The 26,267-nt window shown below is 34.1% G+C and overlaps 1 protein-coding gene across 1 annotated transcript in view; it reads left to right on the top strand.

Annotated features, from left to right (window-relative positions):
* The window catches only part of VRK2 (VRK serine/threonine kinase 2), a gene marked incomplete at both ends in the record, with an annotated part of 102,968 nt that overhangs the window by 65,077 nt on the left and 11,624 nt on the right, over positions 1 to 26,267 (top strand). The window contains 5 exons of the mRNA XM_084235135.1: positions 5,424 to 5,556; positions 13,154 to 13,274; positions 15,548 to 15,606; positions 19,148 to 19,314; positions 23,568 to 23,726. Of these exons, the coding sequence (XP_084091261.1) occupies positions 5,424 to 5,556; positions 13,154 to 13,274; positions 15,548 to 15,606; positions 19,148 to 19,314; positions 23,568 to 23,726 (639 nt within the window). The remainder of the gene's footprint in view (positions 1 to 5,423; positions 5,557 to 13,153; positions 13,275 to 15,547; positions 15,607 to 19,147; positions 19,315 to 23,567; positions 23,727 to 26,267) is intronic.

Raw genomic sequence — 26,267 nt, 5'->3', positions numbered from 1 at the left:
GGAGATTGTCAACCTAATGCACTCCTTACAAGTGAAGGGCAGTTCTTGCTTCATGAGATTACATTTCAGTGGCTGCCACACTACTTTTTTTTTTTTTAAGATTTATTTGTTTATTTATACAAGCATTGGGTACAGTCAGAAGTGCGGGACGGTGAGAGAATTCACCAGAGCCAGAGTGGGGAACAGAACAGGCAGACTGATGAAATACACTGCTGAGGGGAGCAGCGGGCACTGCAGGAGAGATCTGTTGCGCCATGTGGGACCCTCGCTGGCGGCTGGGGATTGAACCTGGGCTGCAGAGGCTGCCAGCACTCAACTGCTGCATCACCAGGGGAGGCCCAGCCACACTACTTTTTCAGTAAAATATTAAAATTGAAAATCATGAAATAATTACTTTACTAGGTGTTTTGGGGGTACTGAGAAAGTTACTGAAAAAAGAAAATCCTTTATAGAGTCTGAATTTAGTGTTGGGTGACTTACATTATTTGAGTGTGAGATTTATCACTTTTTTCACAGTTAAATATGGATAATGACACCTATTTTTCCTATCTACCTCACAAAGGTGTAAAAAAAAAAAAAGTACCACATGTCCAAGAAAGGTGAGAAGAAAATGAGTATCATGTGGAAATGTGAGTGGCAATACCCTGTGTCTGGGATTAAAGTGAATGAAAATAGGCAAGGCTGTTCTTTACAGATGGAGAAATGAAATGGTGACTAAATTCAGAAAAGTTACATAAAAATAAAGTCATTTAAAATGCATTAGGGAGCTAGATATTTAAATATTCCTATGGCTTGTCTCATTACAATGAAGATAATCACCCACTACCTGATCTTGGTGAGCATGTGTTTCCTTCTCTAGTCTAAAACCAGGGATATTATCCATAGTTACACTTACAGGGAAATTTTAATAATATTAAAAAAAAAAAACTGGAGCCAAGTTTTACTTTATATTAGGGGAAGGCAAGTTTTTCTGTAAGGATTCCAATAGTAAGTATCTTTGGCTTTTCGAACTTCTGCAGGGCTCATGTGGGTCTCTATTATACATTCTTTTTCTTCCACCCCCCTGCCTTTTTTTAACAGTCCTGTAAGAAACATAAAAAAAATCTTAGCTTGAGGACATACAAAATGAGAAACTATATTGCAAACCCTTCTCTAGATTGAATTCTATTTAAATTTGTTTTTTGACTTGAACAAAATTTCAAAAGTGGATGGAACCTAAATTCTAAATTGTGTTTTTTTAAAAAAGAAAGTGAACTTTGACATCCTATTGGAATGGTTTGAGTACTCCTTCCATCCTTTACACACAGCTCTGTGACTTGGGCAAATTATTTAAGTAGTGGGATACTCAACTTCCTCATATGTAAAATGAGACCAATGATGCCAGGCTGGGTGATTGCCTGGATTTAAAGAAAAAATTATGAAAAATACTTTGCCTAGAGATTATCACATAATAAAATCTCAAGAAATATTACTTCTGTTCCTCCCTTCTTTTATAACACTTCTCAGTCCTTTTTCTCTTTGAATTGTTCTAGCAAAATTCTGAACAAAATAATGTATTTGTACTACATTATCTTGGTAGAAAATCTCATTTGAACTAATTTGAGTCAATTTATCCACATTTTGATTGCTTGGGAAATTATTGACTTCCTCTTATGTCAAGTCACTTCCTATCAAGTGTACTTACTCCAAAATTTCTTCAATAGTGTACCACAATTTATATTTATATTGTAAAGACATAATGATAGATGCCAGTGGGAAAAGTTTTATGAGAATAAATTTTAGAAGATTTATTCAAATTTCATAGAATAGACATACATATTACATATATAGTAGTATTTTTTAGTAGCCTTCATGATAATTTGAATTCTATGCACAACTTTCATTAAGACCACCCATTTTGCACCCATTATCAGAGCACCTAATATGTAAAGCTTATAAACAGATCTGAAGGGAGAAATAGACAGCAATATAATAATAGTAGGGGACTTCAGTACCACTTTCAATAATGGGTAGAACAATCAGAGAAAATTAATGAGGAAACACTGGACTTTTAGTATACCAGATAAACCTTACAGATATATATATATAAAACATTCCATCTAATACACATAATACACATTCTTCTCATGCACACATATAAAATTCTTAAGATCATATGTTACACCATAGAACAAGTCTAAAATTTAAGAAGATTGAAATCATATCTGCAGTCTTTTCCAGCTACCATGACATGAAATTATAAATAAATTACATGAGGGGTGCTGAAAAATTCATAAATGGTGGCGATTAATATGAACAATGGGTAAAAGAAAATACCAAAAAAAATTAAAAATCTAATAAAAAAGTACCTTGAGACAACTAAAACTGAAGCACATTGTATTTATGGTTATAAATACCTACATTAAGAAATAAGAAAGCCATTAGCAACCTAACTGTATAACTCAAATAACAACAAAAAAAAAATCACTGTAAGTGCAAATTCAGTAGTAGGAAACTTGATATTATATATTCTTTCTCTGCCCATTTGAGAGGCAAATATTGCCAGTTTTAAAATCCTGGATTATCTTTTTCAAGGACCTTGGAAATGTTCATGGACTGACATGGGAGTCATTCTTTCAAAATGCAATTATTAAGAAAGATTGTGTTCCCCTCCCCTTCCCTCCCTCTGCCATCCCCAGTCTCTGAGAATGGGAAGGAACCTAGATGACTGTAGTCACAATCACAAGCCTTCCCATAACATCCTCCAGTATTTTTTCATTAGCTCAATTCCAGCACTTAAAAACTTACCTACCTTTTCTTTCAATGGTGTTGAATTCAGTCTTTTTATCCTATAATAATAATTTCTGTACCCTAGTGCAATATACCCTTGAATAAAGTCTTCCTTCTCAAGTTTAATTTGTGTAAGTTTAACTTGTCCAGTGCAGTTTCCCTTTGACAGTGACCAAGAGTGAAAACCCTAAAGTCAGAACTACAGAATCCGGGCTCCATTTTACTCTACAAGTATATAACCTCACTAAGCTTCCTTTTACTTATGAGTAAAATGGAGAAAAGATACCTATCTACAGGATATCTGTGAGCATGGCATGAGTTACTGTCTGGTGCATATTAAGTACACTGTGAATTTCAATTCTTATTTTTTGGCTAGAAAAGCTTCTTATTAGCTAGCTTATTAAAAAATGAAAATAGTAAGCTTATATTTAAAATACATTTGTTTGCTGAGTTACCAATTTGTACATAGTGAGGTTACCTATTTTGCAAAATGAAGCCTATTTAATTTTTGAAATGAAGACAAAAGGCATCATAAATAGACATAGCAGGCAACCGGTTCAGTGTCAGATGTATATTTGATCCTGGGGCAGAGATACCAGTTACTTATGAGACCATGTTGAGAAATAGCATGTGGGTAAGAGAGACAAACGGAAATATCATGTTTTCAGACATTTTAGCAAACTATGTTCTCCAACAAATGAAGAAAACTCTTAAGAAAGCTCTTAATATCTCCTATTTAAATTATATAAAAAATACTTATATTAAAAGTTTACCAATTTTAGGGCCTCCCCTGGTGGCGTGGGCAATTGAGTGCAGCGCTGTGAAGCTGTCCGCAGCCTCTGCAGCGCTGATCCTGGCCGGCCGGCTGGCAAGTATCCCACATAGTGCGATAGATGCTCCCCTCAGCAGTGTATTTCAGTCAGTCTGCCTGTTCTGTTCCCTGCTCTGTCTCTGGTGAATCTCTCACCCTCCTGCGCATCTGGCCTGTACCCCGGTTCCTATGTAAATGAATAAATAAATCTTTAAAAAAAAAAATTTAACCAATTTTCTTTTAATAGACACTATGCTTTAAAATATAAATTGTAATATAACACTTATCAAAGCTACATCCTAAAATGTCTCATATCCTAAATTTTAAAGAAATACATGTGAAACAATACATTTTAAAATATGAAACAGCTTTTGTAGGGGGAGCATGCTAACATATAGTTTGGAATGGCTGTATTCTGACTACATGTCAGAACAAATGTCTACACATAATAAATCCCTGTTCGGTGTATGCTACATCTGTGAAACTACTTCTCCCCACTTCTTTCTCTCTCCAAAAGCAATCTGAGAAAAATTCATGTGAATTGCTATCTGACTTTTCACAATATATATTCTGTTTAAAGACCCTGCTTACAATTCTGACTGACTTATAAAGATGACAGTGATATGGATCAGGTCTGAAAGTCCAAAAGTACCTCTTTTTGTTCCATTCTTAAATGTAGACAAAATAATATTTAAGAGTCATTACCTCTTACAATCTGTTCACTGTTTTTATACTTCCTATTAATGGAGACTCCTAAAGCCTGAGGTTTATATTTTTAGGTTGTTTGCTCTTACCTCCCCTTTCTCCTTGCAGCATTTTTTTTTTTAAGATTTATTTATTTTCGGGCCTCCCCAATGGCGCAGCGGTTGAGCGCTGGGTTGCGAAGCTGCCCGCGGCCTCTGCGGCGCCGTTTCGATCCCCGGCTGCTCCCCGGTCACCGGAGGAGGATCCCACATGGTGCGCAGACCTCTCCTGCCACCCGCTGCTCCCCTCAGCAGTGTACTTCGCTCCTTCTGCCTGCTCTGCTCCCCACTCTGGCTCTGGTGAATTCTCTCACCCTCCCGCGCTTCTGACTGTACCCAGTGCATGTATAAACAAAACAAACAAACAAATAAAATAAATAAATAAATAAATAAATAAAAACATGCCTCTATAAAAAAAACTATTAAAAAAATAAATAAATAAAATTAAAAAAAAGATTTATTTATTTTCATACAAGAACCAGGGTACAGGCCAGATGCACGGGAGGGTGAGAGGATTCACCGGAGACAGAGCTGGGAACAGAACAGGCAGACTGATGAATTATGCTGCTGAGAAGAGCAGCAGGCGAGACAGGAGACAGGATTCTCACTGGTCGGACGGGATCGAACCCGCGCTGCAGAGGCTATGGCTAGCTACACAGTGTGGTGCTCAACCGCCTGCGCCACCAGGGAGGCCCTCTGCTTGCAATAGTTTTAAGTTCAAGGGAGGGGTTTTACAGGAAAAGACAGTGTCATAAGCTGTTTAAATACAGATAAAAAAGACCACGTATTGTGGTTTATGATGTCTAGATGCCCACCTGGAGGGAAGGGAATTTTGAAGCAAGAATTCTGCTGTAAAAAGAGTAAAAAAATCTTTGTCAACTCCAAAAGAATATATGCATATGATGAGGTAAGGATTTAAGTTGGAGAAACTTAGTTGTTATGGTCCCCAGTTGTGTATGTTTTATCCTAAGGCACCATTTGGTTTAATGAAATGTAGATCGGAGGCTGTTCTTAACCTATCAGTTTCTTAAGACTTAATTATAAAGGTTATGTTTTTAGAGGACACAAGCATTATTCATTTGTCTGTTCATGTCTTCTAGGTTTTTCTTGCAGATTATGGGCTTTCCTACAGATATTGTCCCAATGGGAACCACAAACAGTATCAAGAAAATCCTAGGAAAGGCCATAATGGGACATTAGAGTTTACCAGCTTGGATGCCCACAGGGGAGTAGGTAGGTTTCTCTATTCTTATTTTTATTTCAGAAAAATTGATTAAAGAGTAACTAGGCTTCATGAAATGACCTCTGCATAGTCAGTTTGAAAGTGAGAATTTTGGTGAGGTTTTTACCAGACGAAATGGATAACAGTACACCAGTGAATATCTTCTCTAGCAGGGGAAGGAGATGTAGACTGTGTCAAATAAAAAAAGGAGCAAAAGGGCATCAACTAAGTATAACTTGATGCTCATTTTGAGCAGTTAATTATTACTCTGTGTAGGTTAAACTTGGAGGTCAGCAACTGAATTTTTATGCTGTAGTGAATATCACTAATTTGATAAAGGTACACATGTGAACAATTATTCTTGTTTTTAATTGTGCCCTTCTCAGAGCTTTTGAAGATACCATCTCTCAACAAAAAAGGAAATATTTTTTGAAACTATAAAGTGTTAACTTGTGGAAATCTCTCCTAGTTGCCTTTCATATATCTTACTTACTTAAACTCACTTTGATGGTATTGGAAACACATTTGCAGGTAAATTACATACATAGTCCTTTTATTGGATATTGATTGTACTGCCTTGCATTCCAAGGCAGACTTAATTCAACAATTCCCTAATTAGTTAAAGTCATAACCTATGTCTTGTATTCATTTACCATTAATTAAACCTTAGCTGTTTATTACACTGCAGTCCAAATCCAATAGCCAACCCAGAAAGCCATGGAAAAGGAAGTGGGAGGTCAATATTGAAAATATATGGTGCAGAGTCCCACTGATGGTTGCTTTGTTCACAATCAATATGGTCAATGCAACTGTACTTTCTTAGTTGCTCTGTCAGCAAGACAAAAAGTCAATTCTAATGTTATGCTAGTGAAAAAATGGCGATTATTGAAAAAGTTTGGCTTTCAAAATAATATTCTTTGTAAACTTTGTTTATAAAAGTATGTTCAAATATGTTAAATCATGCAAATAATTTTAAACAGCTTTTAAAGGACCACATTTTTATTAAAAGACAATTAGACGTTTGCACTTGTTAATAACTGTTGAACTGTTACCCTAAACTGATACTTTCTAACAGGTTTTAGTTGGTGCAAACAAGTGTATATTATTGCCTTTTCTATTAAAAGGACCATTGACCATGTAATGTAGGAGATCGTGATCATTTTCCAGAGCAATTAAAACCCACACTAGTTTAAGGTAGGCCAGTGCAAAAGGGAAACAAAGTCTGTCGGTTGAGTGTCTTCTCTCAGGAAGAATCATGGGTTAAATTTGGTGTGATAGGAATTAAAAGAAAATTATACATTATACATTATACATTACTTTTGAAGGATAGTTTGGTAAGAAAAGTAATGATCATTTAGAAACTTAGTAATATTGTATAATTTTTTACCATTTACATTGTTGATAAATCAGTGATCATTTAAAGATATAAATGGGAAACAACTTTAACTAAGAAATGTTAAGAGTCAGATGTTCAGGTAATGGTTTTCTTTTTTCAATTTAAAGTTCTTTCACTCTCAGTAAGTTTTGTTCTTCACTTTCTACAGATTTATTAGTGTAAAGAACTTTTAGAAACCCCACATTACTTTTTTGATAGTGGTATGACTGGAAATTCATATTATAGATTCTTAAGCAGTGCTCCAGTTATCTTAATAATGATATTAACTTATGGTTCCACACTTCAAATATTAACTCTAATACTGATCTGCTCTAGTTTTGATTATTAAAATAGCTAAGTAATCTTTGTGGTTCTGGAATGGGAAGTAGAGATCGTTATATGTTGGTCTGGTGAGTGTTTGTTTGGACTTGGATAATTCTGAAGGTTTAATTCCCCAAAGGTTAAAGCTGTGTTTTCATTGTCCTAACTTTATGGAAATGCTGAACACACACCTTTTTTCTATAGAACATCTAAGTTTTTTTTCTCCGTGAATACTTGTGGATCAGTTGGGTAGATTTTTCAATGCTAGGTCTTTGAGGAGAAGATTGAATTAAGTAATGATTTGGTAGAAAGATTATACCTACCTGGGAGTATTATTCAATGGAAAACCTAACTACTTGATTTTGGTACTTGAAGGAAAGTTATATACTGTCATGAATATTCATTTTTATCATAGGTTTCACAGGATTCCTACAAACTGTAGATTCCATTACTGCACTTAAAATAGCACTTAAACAAATACCTATGCATATTTATATCTACATATAGATATACATACATCCATGTACATAAACATGCACACATGCATTTGTGTTCACATGCATACATATACAGATACATGTACACATAAATATTTTTGCCAAAATGTTAATATACAGTTTTAGTGTGGTATATAAAATGAAAGACTTGATATCTTCAAATGATTGTGTACTATTCATTTCTAATGTTTTGCATTTGATCTTCCAAAATAAAACATTTTATTTTAGGATATTAGAAGTGAAATAATCATTTAGTCATATCTAGAAACCAAAATAAACAGGGTCATAAATCCTGTGAGTAAATGTAGGTCAGTTTCATAGATATTCATGTGTTTACTTTCCGTACAGTCACTAGTTAATCTCAGAAAAATCTTTTCTATGGTAGTCCAGCTATGAGATCAAATACATACTGGGAAAGATAATGCAAAGGAAAACATAAAGAGCAAAGCAAGTTATCACTGTGAAATAGAACCTCTAGTTGTCAGTACATTTGCTCTATGACAGGTATATCTGTGTTTGGTCAGGCACCAGGAAACGTTCAGGACTCAATGTAAAACGGACTTATAAATTAGCCACTTAACAGAGGCTGTTAACCTGATCAGACTGTCTGGTTTCTGCTATTTGTTGTAGTGGTTTTTCAGAAACCAAAGCTAATGTTTATTTTCTGTGGTTTTTTATAATTAAGGAACTTGGGTAAGGTGCCACAAACATTTTCTAGTTCAACGTCATATGAAAGGATAGTAACTTGTATTGTTACAAACTAAAAAGCGTGAGTAAAGATATATAGATATGGATGGACAGATGCACAGATGGATGAATGAATAACTATTCCTGGAACTATCATACATCTTTATATCTGTATGTTTTTTAAAAATTGCAGTTATTCTTCCAAACTCAATTCTCTTGTGTGACCTAAAGGTATTTTCTGAGTAGCTGAAGTGTTTCATTAGTGTAAAACTAGAGTAATATATGTTGGGCTTATTTCTTCGATATTAATTTTTTGTTCTTCATAAAAGCTAGCATGTATAAACATTGACATCTTTTGGGCTTGTTGCCTGATAATTACAGAGAATTATATCTGTGTCAAATATGCTATTTTAAAATTTGTTACATTCTTAGTAATGTTAAAAAGCAATATTTGGATCAATGTGTGGTATGGATTTTTGTAGATTTTTCTACTCACTGAGGCATGCAGTCAATACCTAATTTCTCTGGAGATATACAGCATTTAACATATTGAGCTTTTTTAAATACTTCAGACCTATGCATTGAGTGTATAATACCTGTTTTAATTTGACATCATTGATGACCATAAAATATATCTGAATTGCATTTTAAATGTCCATTTGTTTATGTAATATATTCAGTATAAGGGAGAGGGATACATTACATACTTTTCTTATTTTTGCCAATTGCTTTGGCATATGAAATCCAAATTGTGTTATTTCTTGCATGGTTTCATTTCACTGTAATCTAGCACTCCAACTTTCAGACTATGTGAAATAAACTGAAAACATGTTTTTATGTTACCAAACTTGTGGAAATGACATGGCTTACACATTAATAATTTTCTTAAACATTATTTTAAAAAAGGATATCCGTTTTTTCAGTTATAATATTAAGGTAAACCAAGTTATTGACAAGCTCTGTATACTCTTGATTTCTATTTTTAAGTAAATTTGACTTCTATAAATAGTCTTTGGTTGTTGTAATAATAAACAATAATGAAGACCGTATTTCTCCATATTATATAAACCAGTTTTGACATTTAGTTATAAATTTTAATGACTTGATGTAAGTCTTGAACTATTTGGTTGCTTAAAAATACGATGCCTTCTTTGTTGACTAACTTTTCCCAAGCCTCATACAATAGTGTTTCACAAAAATTTAAAACTTTGAATTTAAGAAATAGGGAGACCTAAGTTTAATATTTTATTTAAAATGCATTCTACTTTCCCAGTATCATTTTGGAAAATGCAGTGGCCACCATAAAATTTTCTAGGTTTTTTATACATTTGAATTGACAGAAAAACTGAATAACGCATATAATAAAGATTAAAAAGTAAGAATGTTACCAAACAATACAAATAAACTTTAAATTTGTTCTGCACATAGTCACCATTTCTTTCATTTGATGAGCATTTTGTCATTCCTGAGCATATAAACTAATATTTTGGACTTTTAAATGAACCCTGTCTGCAAAAGTTTTCAAGTTCATTATTTCCTGTGTTGTGAGAAATAAAATAAACAAAACCACTTTAGGTAGATAGGTATCTATTTTTGATTAGCTTTTTTTAAAAGATTTATTTATGCATACAAGAACTGGGGTACAAGCCATAGGTGCGGTGGCGGGGGGTGGGGGTGAGAGGATTCACCAGACACGGAGTAGGGGGGCTGGCCAGGGATCAAACTCATGCTGCAGAGGCTGTGGATAGCTTCATAGTGCTGTGTTTAGCCCCTTTGGCCACCAGGAAGGCTCTATTTTTGATTAGCATTTACACTTTTTTCTCCTTATTCCTCTTTCATTCCATTTGGTGTTTTGCACCCAGGTAAATTTACCCTCATTTGTCTTTAGAATAAGCAGTTCTTGAAGCTAACTTCTCTATTGTTCTCATATCAGTTTGATTTACATCTGTCACTTTATGAATTAAATGTTTTAGCTAGATCCCTTTTTCATCACAATGAAGAAGTTTGAAAGAAAGTCTCTTGAAAGTATAGTTGCTTGAAAAGAGTCTTAGTACATTGGCTAAGTAATTATGAGACTGAGCATGTCTTTGGATTCTGAAAGACTTGAATTTCAACTAAGAGTGACAGTTTTTGCTCTGTGATAATGAAGAAGTTATTTAACCTTTCTGAGCCTCTACTTGCTTATTTTTAACAGATTAATAATATTTGTAGTATTATTAGGATGATTAAATGAGATTATATAAAAGCAGCTAGAGTGCCTGGCATAATAGCAGCTCTATAAATTACATCAATTGCTTTTATTTTAACTAAGCTTTCTAGTGTCAGCTGTTTCTGGAATCTGTTTTCTAGTGGAATAGAATTCAAATCTCTACCTATGCCTTTTTGTAATTGCTGCTGAGCAGTTGAGAGACTTGCAACAAAATCATTTATATGCTCCAATTAATAAACATAAAAATTAGGTGCTAAGTTACCAATATATTTGCCAGTGTATTTTAAACATCTCTCTGTATTAATTACATACACATATATAGATACCAATATTGTCGCATAGAATATTTAATGAATTTAATAGTTCAAAATTACTTTTGTTTATCCAGTAGATGGAAACAACAGTCATCAGTAGTGTCTGAGATTTTAAAGTCATTAAATCACATCAAATTTTTCAATTTGTTTCTCTGGAAGGGACTTTCAAACAGAAGTGTGTACTTTACTTTCATTTCACTCTTCAGTGGTAGGAAAGAGGGATAATAAGATTTTTTTCTTAACATTATAGGCATTTTTGTAGAACTTAGTAAATACAGTGGTAAAGAAGCTCACCTAACTATAGTTATTAATGTATATGTGTAGTAAAAGAAACTAAGTAAAAGACTGAAAAATGTGGTAATGTATTTTAATTAGTTAACAAACTGTAACAGTGAGGTATAAAGTTAATTCCCCAAGGGCTATTTCAAATGAAGACCAGTTTATGAAAGATTGACTTCTGAAGTCTAACTGACTTATCGTTGCTTACAGCTTCTTGTCAATTAATCAGTTGGGGTGGGAGGGTGGTACGGCTAGGAAGGTGCATTCCATTTTAATCCTGATTGTTTTTCATCAAAAGGCCTCTTGTGTGTGTGTAGCCTATGTCTTCCAAATAGGTGCCAGAATGTCATTTTTTGAAAATTAGAGGTGGTGAGTTTTTTTTAAGTGGTGGTAATAAGGAATTGCCATAATGGACAAGGGACTTGGGAACGCATCTGTACAAATGGAACCATTCCATTATTAATGGGAGATTTATTATTGAAGAAATCACTACAAAACAGCGTGTAGAGATTGTGTTTTTATTTTAATAGGAGAGCCAAGTCTTGCATTAGGACACTGTTGAAGCTTGTGCAGAAAGTAAACGACACCCATGGGACTGTAGCATTCTGCTAGATTGAAGAGCTTTAATAATCCAATACTTTAATAGCAGTTAAGACAGAATATGTGTAAGAGTTTATATTGTCTTTTGCTTTTATAATAACATATATGGCAATCAAAAGTAGTTATGATGTGCTAGGAGCATTGTTCTTAGATGACTTTTTAAATGATTAAACTAAGTTTACTGAGTAACTTTTCAGATTTTAATGAAAGGTAATGAAGCAGGATACCTGTTTATAGCAGGTTTAACAGTCATGCATTACACATAAGAGATAATACATCCCTTCAGAGGCGAACATTCAAGGAAAGCTAAAATTATAAATATCCACCTATTTTATAACAGGAATGGCATAAAAATGACTTTTGGTTTTTTTTAATATTTTAATCACTTCAGTTATTTGCTAATTAGTTATATTTGTGTTTCTTGGATTTTATTACCCATCTTTTGAAATGAGGCACTTTATTTATAAAATTATAATGAAATTAGTTACAGCATTTAATAGTTGGTATGAATGATTTAAATGGTCTAAAAATGTTGTTCTACTGTATTTTTATTTTTTAACAAAAAGGCATTTTGTATTAAATTCTAAAAGCCTTTGGCTTCAAAAATCTACTCCTTACCATATCCGCCTCACCGCAATGCATATGATTCCCGTACCTTTATCTTTCCTCTTCAGGATATAGGACTAGAATTTAAGCTTCTAAAAATAACATTGGTAAAATTTTAAAACCATGTACCCTAAACAGACATTTTATCCTATACTTTCATGCAATTGAAAAATGTTGAGGCAGACCGTGTTTTAATACTGCACACTAGATGGCAGTTTTGTCATATTCTTCCAACTTCAAATTCTGCTGGTGTGAGTAGAACAGGAAAGGCCATCAATGTTTAGTCTGCACTCAAAGGGTCTCTGCATGACCAATGCAGACCCCATGGACTTCCTGGAACATATGTTAGCAATTTAACTGCAGACATTTATTTCTTTGTTTTACTGCTTGGCTCTTTGAGAAAGTGTTGGTGCCAGGTTATGGGTTGTCTGGATCATGTCAGAGGCCATGGAGATCAAGTTCATGTGACAGGCCAGACTAAGGAAGGATGAAGTTGGAGGAGGTAAGGAAACTGACCCTTACTTTCAACAGCAACAAGTCACTGCATGTCTGTGGACTGGAGCCAAGTCCTGGGGGTTTAAGTTTTACTCCAGCTGAACAAACAAAACACGTTGCCCATTTGGCTTTTTCATATTTCATCAATAGCAGTTCATTCAACAATTTCTGTTTCTCGAAACTTGCTTATCCATCATCTTTTTCTCTTAATATTTACTCCTATAGCCCTGTCCAGACGAAGTGACCTTGAAATCCTTGGCTACTGCATGCTGCGGTGGTTATGTGGGAAGCTACCCTGGGAACGGAACCTGGACGACCCTGTGGCTGTGCAGACTGCTAAAACAAAGTACAGATTTTCATGTATTCCATCATGTACTGCAACAGGTCTGAAGGGATACATTAAAGGGAGCTAGTCCCAGAGAGGATTTCCATTCACCCAAACATGATAACCAAAGTGAATTTCTTTAATTTGAAAAATATTTTTTAAAAACCCTCAAACAGCTAACAGACATAAAAATCAATTAAGGTAGCACCTATGAAATCTCTCCTGCATGAGTGGTAATGCAAAATGTAAAGTGAAATATTTGTTCCCTTACATAGTGTTTTCCAGAGGCTTAGGTTCTAAGTGGTGATATTTTCAAGGAATAGTATTTCTAAAGTAGCATTGTAAAAGTATTGGGAGGTAGCCTGAGCTTGGTGTGATTTATTCTGTGTAAAGCAACAATGTGAAATAGGAATAGGACTTATATTTTTCCAGTAAGAGCAGCATACCTCGTTCTTAATCCTATGTCATGAAGGGAGTATGGTTTGTTTCTTAAGGAAAAGAAGAATTTATATGAGATATTATATAAGAGATAATCTTTCAGCCACATAAACATTTTTAATATTTCACTTTCATTTCTTAGCAACTAGATTCTGTTGCTGAAAATTAGGTCAGACTAAGAACAGAGTGTGCTACTATTTTACTATTTTCTCATTGATCAAACTTAAAAAAATTCTGTTGCATGTAGCACAGAATAGTCAGTTTTTCATTATATACCAAGACAAACTCAGAATTAGTTATCCACAGATTTAATATCACAATTGGAAAAAGCAACTATGTTTTAAGTAGGGCAAGTCACAACAGAAGTTCACTAAAGAGGAAGCTGATCCATAGAAATCAATCTTCGAATTAAGTGTGGCATCAGTTCTTAACAGAAAAGCTAGCCTACAAACTCCGAATAATAAAAATTACATTTGTAAATACTGATGTATATTTCTGCATTTGGAGTCTTTATCATCCTAACCTCTTACCAACAACTAACACATTTAAGTCAGTAACAGTACTATTTAATCAGTTACTTATTGCAGTGATTGATGTGTCCATATTAACCCTCATATAACTGACATTTTTCAAATTATGGGTCAAGTCAAAGCTCAGTAATGGACATACATATGCAGTATCCAATTCCAGCTCAGATTACCTAATTTTAATTATGTAGTTTATTTATTTAAAAGATTGGCACCTTAATGTATGTGTATGTTTTCTTTTAATAAGATGTGATTTGTTTTTGTGTTTTACTGATATGCATATACAGGTACTTTCACTGTGTGTGTCTACAATGAATATGCTACCTAAGTACATTTAAGTATTATAAGAGTAGCATGTAAAAATAATAAAATATAATGGCATAAACATAACCTCCACTAACATTTTGTGAACGCTTATATATGTTAGTATCTTCATTTTGATTAGATTCCTAATATAAACATATAGACCGGTAAAGCTGATATTATAATATCTAATTTATAATTCAGAGACATTTTAAAACTTCTTATAGTATAAATACATAATCATAATTTATTCAACTTGCTGAGAAGGCATAACACTGAATTTCCCCATGAGGGCATGCTTACATATTCAACCATAATACTATATCTCCCTTATGCCCTTTATTTTCCTGACACAGGGTGATATTAGATCTGTGCATTTGTTATTACAGTTTTGCCTGTGTCTTAGTTGTGAGTCAAGCACTCATATCGGTAATTTTAGTTGAATGTTTATGCATTTGTGGCTGAAGCTACTTAAAAGAGATGTACTTAATCAGTCTGAAACACTGGAAAGAAGAAGAAAAATTATTTTTTTAATTTTTATTCTTGGTTACTTCTTGTTAACTTATTTAGTCATGGGACCTAAAACACTGGCCAGTGAAGAATATGTTCACACAAATAATTACATAATTTACCCCACCCCAGTGGTAAATGCTTGATGAAAAAATACCCTAACAATCAAGATACAACTATTTTAATGAAATTTTTCTTATTTTTTTAAGAGAAAAATGAGATATTCTTGCTATTGCAGTTCTGCATGTACAAACTTTGAATTAGAGCATCTATATTGTAATTCTGCATTGTTTAGTTTCTAGATGATTGATAGGATCTTCCCCAACCTCCATTTAACCCTCTTTTTTTCCCCTCCATTTAACCTTCTTACCCATTACATTCAGGTGAGTGAAGAAAGTATTGAAAGTCACAATATTTACGATCCACCAACATGGAATTCAAGTTTTGTTTTCTTCTCATCAGAATAATCACAGACTTTAAAACAAATTGATTGTGTATTACTCTATTTTGTTTTAGTTTATTGGATGAACTTCCCGAGTCAGTTCTTAAATGGGCTCCTTCTGGAAGCAGTTGCTGTAAGTTTTAAATGATAACTTCAACGTTCTCCTGTTCTCCTGTTCTGATTAAAAGGTCGCCACATTTGTCACTTTTGTTTTACAGATTTTGCTTAATGTACCCACTCCCATTGCCAGGGGTGGGAGGAAATTCCTTAGGGCCACAGATGGGCTGCTAGGGAGGAGAATGTTTCAATCTTCTTTGACATTAGAATACACCATCACCACAAGGAATTATTTAGGCAGTTCTGGCCTCTACTGACAGTTTTAAAAAAACTGTATCTCATATTTCTACAGTTGACCTTTACTGTTTTTGTTTCCTTTTATATTAGTGAAAGACTACTTTCAATCAGTGATTGAAAAATCTCAATCATTATATACTTGAAAGCTATTTAGACCAGGGTTACATATCATCTGACTGAATATTTAGCAAAATTATTTTGGATTGGCAAAAGTGTATAACCTTGAGATTTAGAATTATGTTTAATTTAATGGTTTTCTCTTTCAAGTTAGTATAGAAGGTTTTGGAATTCTAGAAGTGACAGTATAATCAGTATAAAATAGTCAATTTGGAATTACCCAAGTACCTGTCATTTTGCATATCCATGCATAGCACATTATTTTGAGCTCCGTAACAACTGAGTTAGAGTGTCTTCTAGAAAAGAACCTCTCTCCTTCTATCAGGACTGCTTTTTCTCAGATAAGCAGAGTGAATCTTCTTCTCTACTTACGTTGGGCAGAGTTAGCCTTCAGGTCATATAGTATCAGTTTCAGTACAAGGGTTGAAAAGTAGTTAGATTATCTTAAACTTACATTTATAGCCCTCTGTTGACAAGACTTTCACTTTCATAGGAAATGGGGCACAAAGTAGTCCTGTTTTCCACTTCTGTTTCCCAAGTTCCAAAGGTTTGTCCCAATGTAAGTCTTTTCCTTCCTACTTTGTAGCATCTTTTTTCCTGATGGAGGGGGAAAGCCCAAGAGTGTTTTTATTTGGGGGATGGCTTAAAGATGATACGTTCTTGGTTTTTTTGTAAGTGTACTAAGTAACTTGGTCAGAAATGCCAATGATCATTTTTGGCTAATATCAGCATGTTTACCAAGTCAGTTTTTGGTTTTGTTTTGTTATTCAGTAGGAGCAAGAAAAAAAGATGGGGGCTTTCTGTGTGTTTGTGTGTGTGTGGCGAGGGGCAGGGGGTGGCTACAGAAAAGGTAAACTATTTGGTTTAGGTGTAGAAAAGAAAGTCCAGATGACCTGAGTTGTGCAAGGTAAATGCATGTGGGCCAGTATATATTCTGTGGTACTTCTATTGCTAAAGATAAGATATGAATGATAGAAGAAATGAAGGGTCCTTTTTTTCAGCACAGACTACTTATTTGAGTCTATACTATTTTTTATTAAAAGCAGGTTTCTAATACAAAACATTGAAACTTTAATATTAACTGGAGACCTCTTAAGTTAGTAGGCTGTGCTTAGGAGAATGAGTATTCAAGAATGAAAATTAAGCCAATTTATAAGAGGTTTATGACTAAGATATATTGTGAAATAAAACAGCCAAGAAGTTTGCAGCATGCTTGTCCAACTCTGTGTATAATAGTTATAAAAGTTTCTATTTCTTGAAATGAGAGTAATGATACTTAATATTTCATTAGCTTAAAAAGCAGATGATTTGAGAATATCAAAATTTTGTAATACTCAAAGCATTTTATTTTACAGCTCTGGAAATATTCTAGTAAATTAAAACATGTACTTAATATAATAAATCCAGATCTTGAAAGGCTAACATTTAAACCAGTACTACATCACAATAGTCTAACTCCAGGTTTATAATAATAAATTTATGATGGAAATGGCTCTTTTCTTTTTTGCCCTCTCCTGTCTCACTGGTTCCTCATGTTTTTCAAACTCCAGACCCAAGAAGCCTTTGCAGCACAGCTGCTATCAGTTGGTGGAGTGCCAGAAGTCTTCCATTGTCTCCTAATATTGATTTGTGGAAAGTCTTCCCAATATATTCAACTCCTTCCATTTGGGATATTTTGGTTAATGGAATTGTAATGTATACCAAACTTAGCTTACTGATCTTGAAAGAGCCAAAGAACAACAGAATATTTATATTAAAATAATAGCAAATATAATTTAATCTTTTTTCTTTTTGATCATTCCTTCAGGAATTTGATGTCCCAAGGGCTCTTATGGAAAACTGTTATAAATGTGATGAGACTACAGCACTGGCTAGTTAATAGAGATGTGGCTGATTTAGTACTATATAATAGAATTTATTATATTGTATACTGTAGAGAGGAAAAATGGAGGTTACATAATTACCACAGTATCCAAAAAACAAAAAACCCTGGAGCCAAGGGTTTTCATTTTAACCCATTGGCCTCATGCTCTTAGAAAAGCACTAAGGACAATGTGTAAAACAGTCACTGTCTGATTCCATGGGCATAAGAGAGGATGACTATTTCTTCTGGAATTTTCCATGTAGAGGGTGAAACCAAGTGCCTCTGCAGTTCCTGACACTCATGGAGGTAGGCCTGGAGGGGGAGTGAAGGATTAGGAAGTCTCTTCTACCAACCCAGGAAGATTCCTAGATTTTCCCACAATGAGATAAATGACTTAAGAGAAAGTAAGAAATATTTGTGCCTGGGTCAATAATAAGTTTTTAAAAGGGAAAGATTTATAAAAACCAGTATGTGGAGTTCCTAAACATCTCTGAACAAATGAAAACATGCCAGTCTTTAGACAGGATGTGTAGATAGGTTATCATCATAATGAATCACCTGAAATAAAAATGCAAAACTACATTTACTTTAGGGTAGTTATGTTTCTGACTATTGGTTACTAGTTCTTATATTTAAAAGCTTATTGGTGGTGAGGGAAATAGGACTGCTCTAGTTCTAGAGAAGAGATTACAAAAGAAAAAAAAAATACAAGGTAGCAATATCTTGTCCTGCTCTCTATCAGGAAGACTATGCCAGGAGCGTAACTGGGTTAGCAAAATTAGGAGAACTTGATGGAGGATCCGTTGAATTTGAAAGTCTAGCATGCTAAAGTGTAATTCAAGGTCATTTCTACAGATAGTATTAAAATTTCAAAATCAAAGCCTTTAATTAAAATTTGCATTTTTTCCCTTAAAGTAGGGAAGTTTGTAATAAGTAACATGTACTTTAACTGAATTCGAACCTGCAACTTAAGTATGAAATGTCTGTTTTATTAATCGTGTAATTCTTAGTAGTTGTGCATAAGAAACTAAAATCACTAAATTTTAAAAATTGCTTTCTCTTTAATAAGATTAGTGTATTTAAGACTATCAACAAAGATAAAGAAAAAATACCACTTTCTTCCATCTTGTGAAATCACTGTAGGTCATTGTATATTGTCAGTTTGGATAACATTTTAAAAGTATTTTTCATTAAATTGTTCATTCTTAGTTTCCATGGAATGTGTGTGTGTATGTGTGTGTATGCATGTGTAAGAGAGAAAGAACAGAGTTGAAGATGCTGAAGTCTTGGCAACTCTTGCCAACATGAATAACATGTTAAAAAAATTAATAATTCGCAGGTGAAATAGCCCAGTATTTGATGCATGCTCATAATTTAGCATATGATGAAAAGCCAGACTATCAGATGCTTAAGAAAATTCTGAACCCCAATGGAATATCTTTAGGACCCTTGGAGTTTTCAACTAGCAGAAGGAGTATAAATGTGCATACTCCCAACCATCAGAACGTAAGTAATGCGTTCCCTGGGGTCCTATGGTGACCTGCTGTGAAGATTTCCTAACAAATGAAATTTTAGGTCTCAAAGTACATCTGACAGCTGAGTTTCTTGGTTTTTTTTTTACATCTAATTCCTATTTCCCCTTAATCAGTTCCAAAAAATTGCGTTGAAAGTTCTTTTAACATACTGTCTTTTAGGAAAAATAGGATGTATGGTCCATTTTGTCCTGTCAGAGAAATAACAGGCTCTCTGACTTTGTGGAGAATACCTAGGGCAAGAGGAAGAGCTATCTGCTTTATTTATGAGAATCTTCTTTTGTTGCTTTTCTTCAGATTTTCTTTAGTTATTTCCCTCTAATTTTGCTTACCAGTTTGGCCTTAATTTGATGCTGATAATAACATTCCTAGATTTAATCTGAATATGTGTATGTGCCGATGTTTAAATGCATAGAAACAATTCTTTGAAAAAGTTATCTTTTAAAGTTGTGCCTTATCTGCTCTGCTGTTTTTCAATTAACTCCTTCACATCATCTTAAAAAAACTTATAACTGAAAACATTTTCTAAGAGGGTGGAGGAAACCCAGGACTGCACAATATTTCTAGACAGGTAACTAAATGTCCATTTCTTCCTTGATGCTATCCATGTACCAAAAAGTGGGGAGGCTTTTTTTTCCGTGATGTGTATACAGTAAGGAAGGGTCAGAATGCCATTCATTTTTAATATTTCTTATGAACTTTGGATCATCACAAGTGTTCATGAGCCAAGAATGCAGGATGCAAACTAATGTGACTGATAGGCTGCGAGATGAATGGTGAGTCAAGTATCAGTGCACAGATGGTTCTGATTTGCTGAATTTTGTAGCTGCTGCAACTGAAGACATAAAATATCCTTCTAGTCATAAATTAGCTCTTTGGAAGCAAAACCTTGGCACCAGAGCTTTACAACCTTCAATTAGTAGGGAAAGAAGTATTTGAATGACTGTGGTATTGACATCTGTAGGCCTGCATAGTAATCATTCCTAATAGAAGAGAATATCTGTTTGAGGAGGTTTTGCATGGCTAATTAACTACCAGTGAGAATATGTAATTTTTTCATGATCTCCTGATTGTCACCTTTCTCTCATGATACAATTACATTTTATTGTAGCAAGTGCCTCACAAACCAATTGTCAGCACTATTTACGTATTGCAGAAGGCAGAACAAAAGTTCATGTTTAATAAAAAGCCACTGGATTTTGATCTTGGTAATTACTGAGACTTATTTTAACAGTTTTATTGACTTTTGTGTTTTTATCACTTTTTCAACAAAACAAAGAGCCATTTCCTTGACATAGTGTTTTCCTTACAATAATGGTCACCACTTAATCTACACTAATTTAAGTTGATTTTTTTTCCTTTTTTGTAGTTTTTTAATTTCATAAACTTAATTGAAATATAAAAGAAACCATTTTGAAACCTGATAGCTGTAGCCTGATATAAAATTCTAATTATTACCCACCAGAATTTTCAGTTTCATCAAATTCAAATGATGTTTTTCTGAAACCATTTTATATGCAGAGAATAGAATATAAAACATTTTTTCCAGTGAGCTGCCATGAAAAACATTGTATCATTCCCTTTTGATTAAAGTACTTTATGATTAAAAAGAAAATACTAGAATAATATACATTCCTAAGACCTTGGTTAAATTCTTTTGACAATGTGATCAGCTTCAGTGTATCGAGAGTAAGATGATTTGGGAATATATTTCACAGCAGATCAATATTTTACTCGCCAGTGGCTTTATTTCTGTAGTATTTTGAGTACACAAATAGATTTAATAATTATAGTGTGAAATATGACTTCTCCATATTGACTAAATCTTATTTTTTTATATTCAATTAAGTAAAGTACCTTTATTTTTTTAAATTTTGAAGTTTACAGATTTTGTCATCTAAAAACCAAACTTGAAAGCATTCCAAGCCAAAGTGTTATAAACTGAAATGGACTTTGGTCCCCTGAGTAAATATATGATAGTTTCTACAATTAAATGCTTCCCCATAACAAAAACATCTTAAGTTCAGAATGTATATCAACCACATGACTCCAAATTTCTTTTCAGCCACAGTCATTACTAACTAAAAACATTTGTGACTATGCATTCGATCACTCTAGCTATTTAACATATAAGTAAATAAATTTTGGACTTCTTCTTTTAGGGCTGAGATACTTAAAAAGGAGTCAGTGGACCTGAAAAAGTATATAAGATAAATAAAATGCTACTATGATTCAGGATTCAAAGGAAAATTATGATATTTACTTTTTTAAAAAACAATGTCATTTCCCAGTATAAGCAGTTGTGCTTTTTAAATTTAGTTTAACAAAAATATGGTTTTGGTTAGGTATTAGAAAATAGCACATCACCCTAAGAATCTCAGCATACTTACAGCATTTTCTTGGAAAAGAAAAATGAGGTATTTTTCCTACACTGGGTTTTATTAGGCATCATAAATTGTTCCCTGTAAACTGAGCCTTCTTCTTGAAATCCTCGAAACTGTTACTGTAGTTAAAATGGAAATGAATTTTTGTCAAGATAGTGGAAACATTGATATTTTTCCTGAAACGCAAGTTTTTTGGGGGTTTTGCCTCAATCAAAATGATGGTATGTATAGCTGAAATCACTCTTTAGTAATTCTGACAGCTCCTGAGGTAGCACAGTCAAATTAGAAGAATCTATCATCAGGGCTACCCAGTCTATTTATGCCATCTGCTGGGATTTAATGTCCAGAATTCACTGAAGGAAACCATGTTTTTTGTAAGAACGATTATTGAGGTGAGCTAACACTCTAGAATTCCCAGATGAGAATGCTAAAGCGAAGATGGAAGACCTGAATTATTGAAGTTCCCAATTCAACTCTTGAATAAGCTGTTTCATCACTTTATCAATATCTCCCCTCCCTATGATGATACCTGAATTTATATTGTAATAGTATAGACTGGTATGCAGAGGAATGGTTGTAAGTCAGCACTAAAGTGTTGAAGCGCTAAAGTTCCTCCATTTCATACAGGAAACATTTGTTCCTTCACTCACCCAAATCTATGGTTCTCATAGCAAATGAAGTGAATATATTATTATTGATAGTAGTAATTTTTGCATTGAACTTCAAAGTTCAGAAGGTAGTTATACATAGCTAGCTTAGTAGTTTGGGAATTGAACGGTAGAAATAAAGAACCCTTGAGTGATTAAGAAAACCATTCCAATTTTCAGATTACTGAAAGGCTTTGCTATCCTTTGAAAAGCTGGGATCTGGGAGGAAGGGTGAATAAAAAATGGTGTTGTGACGACTTGACCTAACCACAAAACACGAGTATATTTTAAAGCAAAGGAGCGAACATACTTGGCATTAGAAGCTGAAAATTGAGAGACTACCAATTAAGGCTCTGCTTGCTCAGCCAATGTAATTCATTCTCTATTTTGGCACTGGCTACTCCATTATTTCCCCTTTTTCTGTTCCTATCTTCTGCCCTTTTATTTAACCCATGATAAAAGGTGATGGCACTTTCAGCTGTTGTAAACATGAAGCTGCTGAGCAAATACTTCACATAAGGATCTTCATTGTGGCTTTTAATCTTCCAACTGTATTTTGGGATCTGCCTTTCCATTACTGTGTCTACTTCAAAATTATTGAGAGTCCATCATTCCCCAGATAAACACCATGGTGTGAAAAAGAAACCTTAAAGATAGCAAGCTTGTTGTGGAACATAATCTCTGATACTGGTACACAGTATTGGACGGCATGAACTGTTACTCAACTGCCCAAAGGTTAAATTGCCAAAAAGTAGGAGACATCATAAGCTACTTCTAGGTTCACATTAATTAGTCTCACTTCATTGATAGAAAACTGCCTAAAATTCTAATTAATAAGAATTTAAACTAAGAAGATATACTGGATCTACTCCCAGCAAAGGTTAATAATGAATTCATGTGGTTTTAAAATGTGACAGTTTTCTGTAAAAATGTCTTTTCAATAAACAAGTATCTGTAGAGATAATTTCTAAAGAGTACATACAGTGACACTAATTTTAATTGGTCTTGTCCTGTTGATGAGAAAGGATCTGGATCTTGCCAACTACAGTTTTTCTATAATAATCCTTGTTAGTTTCCTGTTTATTTCTTTCCTTTTTTCAATGTTTGGCAAGTTTAGAATTTTCAGTAATCGAAACATTATGTTTTGAAGTGTCAAAAGTTTTCATTATACATTATTACTTATGCTTTATCAACAGGTTGATTTGCAAAAGGTTGCAGCAAAACAAGTCAATCAGATGCAAAATAGGTTAAAAGAAAAAAAACCCCACAGTGAAAGAAGTGCTGAGTCCTGTGCAACTTGGAGAGAAGTGCAAAATAAGAAGCTGATTGGATCATTTGACAGTGAAGTAGCTCAGGTGAGAGGTTTTTTGTTGTGTGTGTTTTTTTTTTTTTAATCCCCTTAATGTTACATTAGAATATGCCCTTTGGGAATGCAGACATTTTATTTTCTCGTGAAGGCCAAGGTTGTATGGTTTTGTTAAATGAGAAGGGACAGAGAATATAGTTGATAAAATCAAAGCAACCGACACCGGTTATCATAGACAGTGAGCACATTTGTGTACAGATCTGATTTCTTTCTTAGCCTAAGAATGTAATGAAGTGCACTTAAATTTTTTATGCCATCTATGATCCATTAGGGACTCTTAACATAGTCCATACTTTCACGTTGGTTTCTACAGTCTAACCTTTATAATCAAATGTAAGTGAAGTGTTTCCCTGTCAATATGGTTGTATTTTAAAAGGATGCATTTTTTGTATCATTTGATCATCTGATTGGATAGTGACTCACTTTAAGTAGATAACTCACTGAAGTAACAGCAGAGTCCTTCCTAATTTAACCTTTTTTGACAAGAAGCATACATTTGTATCTGCAGTGAAAAAAATTTTTTCAAAATGGCCAACATATAATTCATACATCATTTTCCCTACATGCTTTGAAGTAGTTTATAGTGAAAACAGCATAATTTAATGCCTCGATTTTCTTTCTCCCAATCATCTCCCCTCCTGCCCCCCACACCCCAATATTGTTAGACCAAGCAGCTGGGATGTTAATCACTAAACTGAGCATTGAATTTGGCTCTGAACTTCTTGGCAACCAAAGCAAAAATTAGAAGCGTACTAGTTAGGCATTTCTCATCCAACCAGCAAGCATCTAAGTTCATCCAGAAGAAGAAATGTGTTTTTAGTACTAATAGGACTCTCTTGCATCCAATCTGTTTTAAAAACGGTAGTTACCATTGTATTTTTAAGATTGATATAAAGGAACCTACTGTGAATGATCACATTTTATACCTATCATTGTAAGATTAAAAGTATCTGTTGCTGGTAAAATATAGAGATCTTTGGGTGCTCTTCTTCAGTGTGTACTGTGTACCAGAATCAGCTGTTTTCAGGTAGTAAATAGTGGGCATCAGTGTACACGCTCCAGAGTGGCAATGCAGTGTGTGGGTGGGTATCTGTGTGTGATCAATTTTTAAATTTTTATTTGCCTAACACAAAGTTACAAAATTATTTCAAGGGATGTGTGTGTGTGTGTGTGTGTGTGTGTATAGCTTTTATGTTTGGGTCTGTAAGCCATTTCAAATCAATTTTTGTCTATGGCATAGGTAGGTGTTCAGGTTCATTCTTCTCCATAAGGAAAACCAATTGTCTCAGCACCATTTGTTAAAAAGGATTTTCCCTTTTCCTGATGATCTTTTAGAACCTTTTTTTTAAAGTTAGTTCAATGTGTAAGTGTGGGCTTATTTTTGAAATCTCTTCTATCAATCTACCCTTAAACTAACACCACACTATAATTAATTACAGTAGCTTTTACACCAAATTCTGAAATTAGATAGTGCAAGTGCTTCAACCATTTCTTTAAGAATGCCTTGGCCTTTTAAGTTCTAGTCCCCTCCATAAAATCAGCTTGTCAATTTCTTTTTTTTTTTTTTAAAGATTGATTGATTGATTGATTGATTGATTGATTTATACAAGCACTGGGTACAGTCAGAAGTGCGGGAGGGTGAGAAAATTCACCAGAGGAGCAGAGCAGGCAGAAGGACCAAAGTACACTGCTGAGGGGAGCAGCGGGCGGCAGGAGAGGTCTGCGTGCCATGTGGGACCCTCCTCTGGTAGCCGGGGAGCAGCCGGGGATCGAACCAGCGCTGCAGAGGCTGCGGGCAGCTTCGCAACCCAGCGCTCAACCGCTGCGCCACCAGGGAAGCCCCAGCTTGTCAATTTCTAATAAAAAGCAGAATGGGATTTTTGAATGGGACTACACTAAATCTAAAGGTCAGTTTAGTATGAACTGACATCACATTATGAGCCTGAATGCATGAATCTGGTACTCCTTTCCCTTTATGTGATATTCCTTAATTTCTCGCAACAATACTTAGTAGTAGTCAGTGTAGATATCTTACACATCTCCCATTAAAATTACCTCTAAAAATTTTGTTTTTTGATACCACTGTAAATGTCATTTACATTTTTTTCATATTCCATTTGTGTTCTAAATATATAGAAATAAGATTTTGAATACTGACCTTGTGTCTTGGGACCTTAAATTCACTTACTAGTTTTGTTGTTATATTGTTAGGATTTTCTACAATCGGTCATGTTTTCTGTGAAGAGAGATTTCTTTACTTCTTCCTTTCCAACATGTATGCCTTTCATTTATATTTTTTCTTGCCTTATTACACACCTGCCATGATCTCTAATTTTATATTGCACCCTTGCTTTATTTATTCCAGATCTTAAAAGGCTGGAAATTTTATTGTCTGGGGAAATTTTGTTGTCTCTGTAGCTTGTTCAAAGTTGAAGTCATGAATGGGTATTAAATGTGTTTTGGGGATCTATTGAGATGATCTTGTGATTATTCTCCTGTACTAATATAATGAATTACACTGATTTGTGAA

Source organism: Talpa europaea (assembly GCF_964194135.1).
Source record: "Talpa europaea genome assembly, chromosome: 6".
In the NCBI taxonomy this organism is placed as follows: Eukaryota; Metazoa; Chordata; class Mammalia; order Eulipotyphla; family Talpidae; genus Talpa; species Talpa europaea.
Note: the sequence above shows the minus strand (reverse complement) of the source record. Positions and strands in the feature narration are given on the sequence as shown.